Genomic DNA, 5315 nt, shown 5'->3' with positions numbered 1-5315 from the left:
TTAAATGTATCTGATCACGAAAAACATCGTAAGAGCCAACAGGTATGCTGCTGTTTGATCTTCCTTTGTGTTTCCTTGTGCTTCGTTATGTTATCTCGCGTGATGGCGCAGTGAATGGGAGGTGTGGTGGTGTGATGGTGGTGTTGTGTTGGTGTCATGCATTCCCTGTGTGGGTGTGTGGGCGCCGCCTGTGTGCCCGTCAGGTGGCAGGGGTGTCAGGGTGAAGCAGAGGTGGTGACACGCGGTGGCCCCAGGTCGTGTTACACTCACCAGATGTACTCCCGTGGTGGCCTTGCCTCCAGCGTGTGCTGTGCTGCGTGCGGCCTGCCCTGCTGTTCTCTGGCTGGCCGAGGTGTGGGGGAAGAAAGGAGAGGTGTGTTGGGTAGACACATGCAGGGTGCCACCGAGTTGTCGTTCCTGTCACACTGGTGGCGTGCCTTGCCGCCTTGCAGGCAAAAAGGCGTGTGTAGGGAGGAGGGAAGAAATGGCGGACTGCAGCGATGCCTTTATTTACAAGTGCGGCGCCTCGCGGGAGGCGGGGTCAATAAGTTACTGGCCAGGGGGCGGCGGAGAGATCTAGGCGTAGGGGGCAGGGGGCCCATAGGCGGGCGGGGCGGGGTGGGCGGGGTAGGTGGCCTCGCCCTCGTAGGTGACGTCGGCCACGTAGCCGCCCTCGTGGTCCGCTGTGAAGGACACCTTCTGCACGCGGCCGTCGGGCAGCGCCACGTAGTACGACCCGCTGGTCACGTGTCCGTCGCTGCTCTCTTCTTGGCCGAAGTCGTTGCCGGTGTAGTCGTCCTTGACGGCGTAGGCGAAGTCGTAGGGCATCCCGGGCTCCTTGTAGTGTGGGGGCGGTGGGCCGTACTTGGGTGGGCTGTCGGGGCGCGGCGCGGCGGCGGCGAGGACGACGGCGGCGGCGGCCATGATCACAACCTGCAACACAACACTGCTGTTACCGAGTTACGGCGGCGACGGCGGCGCTGCAGCAGGATGGGCGAGGCGACGGCTGCAGCTTCAGCAGCAGCGGCAGCTTACCTGGAAGGTCTTCATGGTGGAGGAGGTGGAGATGGTGGAGGACTGGCGTGTGTTGTGGCGGAGACAAGCGGCGTGCGCCTTTATATACAGCGGGCGGGCGTTACGTCACGCGGCGCGGCGCCTCTCGTGGCCCTCTGCGGCTCTCCTGCTCCGGGGAAGAAGTGGAGTCTCCGTTTTGCTTTTATGAAATGATTGTTTTGCCTGAGGATGGCGGAGCCCGCTGACCACGGCACGGGCGTGGCGGGCAGGCACACACCTGTCATGTGGGTGTGTGGGAGGAATGTCAGACCAATCGCAGGCAAACAAAAGAGGCCAGTCATAGACAGAGTTTCATAGACACATGACACATTCATAGACACATGTTCACTTTTTTTTTTTTAGGTGTTCATGGTTGCAGAAATAACTTCAATATATTTCTACATAATCTGTAATAAACCTAACCTAACCTAAGTAACAGTCTGTCCAAGGGTGTCCATGAACAGTCCGTGGCTATGAAAAGTCCATGTCTATGAACAAGTTTTTTTTTTTTTTCTCAGAATGGTCTGTGTCTATGAATAGCACGGATACCGCGCGGGGCGGGTACTGCTGATCGCCACCACAGTCTCTGCGTTCTGCCCCACTGGCACTGCACCGCGGCAGGGCGCCCCTCAGCCTACCCTTCACTTCCTGGGCATCGCACTGCAATGGAAAGAGCCAACCGTCTGCAGTATCTCTCTGTAATTCACCTTCAAGAGGCGTCCTGCCGCTTCCTCCTGGACGGCCCAGTGAGGCGACGTTATTTAGTTGTTGTATAACGGAGAAAATATTTGTTTTTAAACGACAAAGGTGATTTTTTTTTTCCCTTTACGAATGGTTGACGCAACAAAGAGCCAAACTAATTAATTTTTGTACAAAAAAGAGAAAAATATTTGGATTGTAAATAAATCAACGAAAAATTTGGTTCTATACAACAGAAGGTGGTAATATTTCTAACTTTTTTTTTTTTTAAGAAAAAGGCGAAAACAGTTTTTGCAAGCCTCTGCTGGTGCCCCTCTTACGTGGAAAAATAGCCTCCCTTTGTATAGCGAAGCACGGCAGATGTGGCGGGGCAGCAGCTACGTCAGTGACGCAAGGCAGCCAGGCGTGTGCTGCAGCTGGTCTGCCTGCACACCAGCGACTGCAAGGCACTCAAGGGTTTCGTTCAGGGACAAGATAGTGCAACAAGGGAGTACACGATGGTGTTGCGGCGCCCATAGAGTGGCGGCAGTGTCCAAGTACCTGTCATCTGCTGGATGCTTAAGGGCCGTATTCTGGGCCGCACCTCCACTACTTTCAGAAGGTTCTAGTTGAAGTTGTCGTGTTTGTGTGCTGCACAATCTTGCTGCGTCCTTTTCTCTAAGACTGGCTTTTGTGGGCTGACACGGGCTTTTAAGAGTATTTTTATGGTTCTAGTGACATCAACAAGATTGCTATAATATGAACAAGCTAAACACTCATGAAAAGCCGGCTATCCATCTCAGTGGCCTTGAAAAATAGTCATTGCGAGAAAGCAGAGTGTTTCAGAAAACGAAGCGACGACCACAACGTCCCCGGGTGTTGCTCGGCGCGCGGGGCAGGACAATGACATGCACGAGTTACATAGAGGCACCACCACTGTCCCTAGGATGTGTGCGGCACACCACTTCCTGGCATCGCGGCGCTGTACCCGCGTGTTAATCTGTTGTTGGTGAAGACTGTGGCACATCCTTGGGAGTGTGAATGGGCGTGGGCGGTGGTGGAGTTCGCACGGCCTTCCTTGCTCCCCGACCACCGCCACAACACAGCGCAGCACCTCAAGGTGAAAGGAATCGCCTCCTGGAAGCACAAAGTACAGGCGATAATTTTCCTTCCCCGGAGCAGGAGAGCCGCAGAGGGCCACGAGAGGTGCCACGCCGCGCCGCGCCGCGTGACGTAACGCCCGCCCGCTGTATATAAAGGCGCACGCCGCTTGTCTCCGCCACAACACACGCCAGTCCTCCACCATCTCCACCTCCTCCACCATGAAGACCTTCCAGGTAAGCTGCCGCTGCTGCTGAAGCTGCTGCCGTCGCCTCGCCCATCCTGCTGCAGCGCCGCCGTCGCCGCCGTAACTCGGTAACAGCAGTGTTGTGTTGCAGGTTGTGATCATGGCCGCCGCCGCCGTCGTCCTCGCCGCCGCCGCGCCGCGCCCCGACAGCCCACCCAAGTACGGCCCACCGCCCCCACACTACAAGGAGCCCGGGATGCCCTACGACTTCGCCTACGCCGTCAAGGACGACTACACCGGCAACGACTTCGGCCAAGAAGAGAGCAGCGACGGACACGTGACCAGCGGGTCGTACTACGTGGCGCTGCCCGACGGCCGCGTGCAGAAGGTGTCCTTCACAGCGGACCACGAGGGCGGCTACGTGGCCGACGTCACCTACGAGGGCGAGGCCACCTACCCCGCCCACCCCGCCCCGCCCGCCTATGGGCCCCCCGCTCCTCCTGCCTACGGCCCCCCTGCCCCCTACGCCTAGATCACCCCGCCGCTAGCCACGCCGTCCCTTCTGATCTGCTATTTATTGAGTGTACTCAAGCACTTGCTGCTACTTGTTAATAAAGGCACGACCCCACACCCTGTATCCCTTCCTTGACCCTGCATGACCCTGGCCCCGGGAAGCCCGCCAACCCGGGGCTGGGCACCGACACAGTCACCACCCACACTGTGGCACACACCAACAAAGGGACACCCAAGCCGCACCACACAAATAGTACACACCAGGGCGTGAGTGCAGCTCGCGAGGCACAGCTAAACATGTCACACGGGTCTCAGAGTTTCCTTGACACACAAGGTCGCTGGAATCACTCCGGCAACCTTCCCACACTCCACAGCAGTGTTTTGTTTTGGTTCCCACAATAAAGGTTCTGCCTGACACCACTCAGTTCTCACAAATGCAACTGAAGGTGAATGGAATGGGCTCAGTAATAAGATTGTTAGTGCTGAGTCAATAGGGAGATTTAAAAGAAGACAAGATAAATGTATGATGGGGATGACAGGTGTGTTTTATACAGGGACTGCCTCGTGTAGGCCTGATGGCTTCCTGCAGCTTCTTATTTTCTTGTGTTCTTATGTTCACTGAGCCACGAGGGGCTCAGTGGCGGGAGCTGCAGCCTTCACGCACCTCACACCATGCAAACTTGGGGAAAGGCTGCGGAGTTATGAATGTCCACTTCAATAATGCGAAAGAGTTAACCTGCATCCTCACTCTTTCACTCTGTCCCGTTTTTTTTTTTTTTTTTCCATCACTATTCTGTCCACCTCACTAAAGCAAGAATTAACCTGTATATTCTCTCTATCACTGTTTTTCTTCTAACATCACTATTCTGTCCACGTCACTAATGCAGAAGTTAACCTACATGCTCATTCTTCCATCTATCACTGGAATTCTAAGCCTCCTCACTCTTCCCTGCATCTTTCGGAACAATTATAAGCCTGTTTCCGTTTCTCCACTAGCAGCGCCTTTCCTGCTCCAAGACGCGACACGAGATACCTGAGGCACCAAAACAAGAGGAAGTTCACCCCAAGAGGCAAGACAGTGTGTACAAATAAAGGAGACGTGAAATTAGTGCGTTTGAAGTGCCTCGTGTGACTGATAACAACAAAAAAGAATAAAATCCACAGTTCATGTTTTCCTTTTATTTATTTACATTTTCCTGGTCAGTCTATGGATTTATCGTCACCGGTCTGTGTGTGTGTGTGTGTGTGTGTGTGTGTGTGTGTGTGTGTGTGTGAACCGTGCGTCTGTCCCTTCGCAACATATATTGATTAAAGTGAAGGTGTGTGTGTGTGTGTGTGTGTGTGTGTGTGTGTGTGTGTGTCGAGGTCACTACCCTGAAAGGTACACATCAATAACGATAATTAGAATTGTGTAACGAAGGGAGAGAGAGGGAGAGGGAGAGGGAGAGGGGGAAGGTTGAGAAGACGGCAGGGAAGGAAGAAAGGAATGAAAAACGGTAGGAGGAAAGAAAGGAAATTAAAGAATACAATAATGGATAAAGGAAGGAAGGAAGGAAGGAAGGAAGGAAGGAAGATAGGTAGGAAGGAAGGCAGGCAGGTGGAAAGGAGAGAAATGGAAGAAGACAATAATAGATAAAATAAGAAAGGAAGGAATAAAGAAAGTAGGAATAAAGGAATAAGGGAACGAAAAAACACAAAAGGGAAGGAAGGAAGGAAGAAACGAACGAAAGATGAGTATGAAAACAATAGAGAGCGAATGAAGTAGAGTAAAGAAACAGGAGGA

General features: G+C 53.6%; 2 protein-coding genes across 4 annotated transcripts; one reads left to right on the top strand and one right to left on the bottom strand.

Annotated features, from left to right (window-relative positions):
• On the bottom strand, positions 1 to 3064 carry LOC135093972 (cuticle protein 19.8-like). 2 transcript variants are annotated; one of them, XM_063993654.1, is made up of 2 exons: positions 3018 to 3064; positions 1 to 933 (listed from the first exon to the last, which is right to left on the bottom strand). In XM_063993654.1, the coding sequence occupies exon 2, from the start codon at positions 922 to 924 to the stop codon at positions 577 to 579; it is 348 nt and encodes a 115-aa protein (XP_063849724.1). In that variant the 5' UTR covers positions 925 to 933; positions 3018 to 3064; the 3' UTR covers positions 1 to 576. The 2 variants fall into 2 exon arrangements, with proteins under 2 accessions (XP_063849724.1, XP_063849723.1); XM_063993653.1 differs by lacking the exon at positions 3018 to 3064 and adding an exon at positions 1036 to 1192.
• LOC135093971 (cuticle protein 21-like) lies at positions 1040 to 3647 on the top strand. 2 transcript variants are annotated; one of them, XM_063993652.1, is made up of 2 exons: positions 1040 to 1086; positions 3171 to 3647. In XM_063993652.1, exon 2 carries the CDS (start codon positions 3180 to 3182, stop codon positions 3549 to 3551), a length of 372 nt encoding a protein of 123 aa, XP_063849722.1. In that variant the 5' UTR covers positions 1040 to 1086; positions 3171 to 3179; the 3' UTR covers positions 3552 to 3647. The 2 variants fall into 2 exon arrangements, with proteins under 2 accessions (XP_063849722.1, XP_063849721.1); XM_063993651.1 differs by lacking the exon at positions 1040 to 1086 and adding an exon at positions 2500 to 3068.
• The last annotated feature ends 1668 nt before the right edge of the window (positions 3648 to 5315 follow it).

This window comes from Scylla paramamosain, chromosome 44 (genome assembly GCF_035594125.1).
Source record: "Scylla paramamosain isolate STU-SP2022 chromosome 44, ASM3559412v1, whole genome shotgun sequence".
Classification (NCBI taxonomy): Eukaryota; Metazoa; Arthropoda; class Malacostraca; order Decapoda; family Portunidae; genus Scylla; species Scylla paramamosain.
The sequence above is the reverse complement of the archived record's forward strand: the minus strand, read 5'-3'. Positions and strand labels throughout refer to the sequence as shown.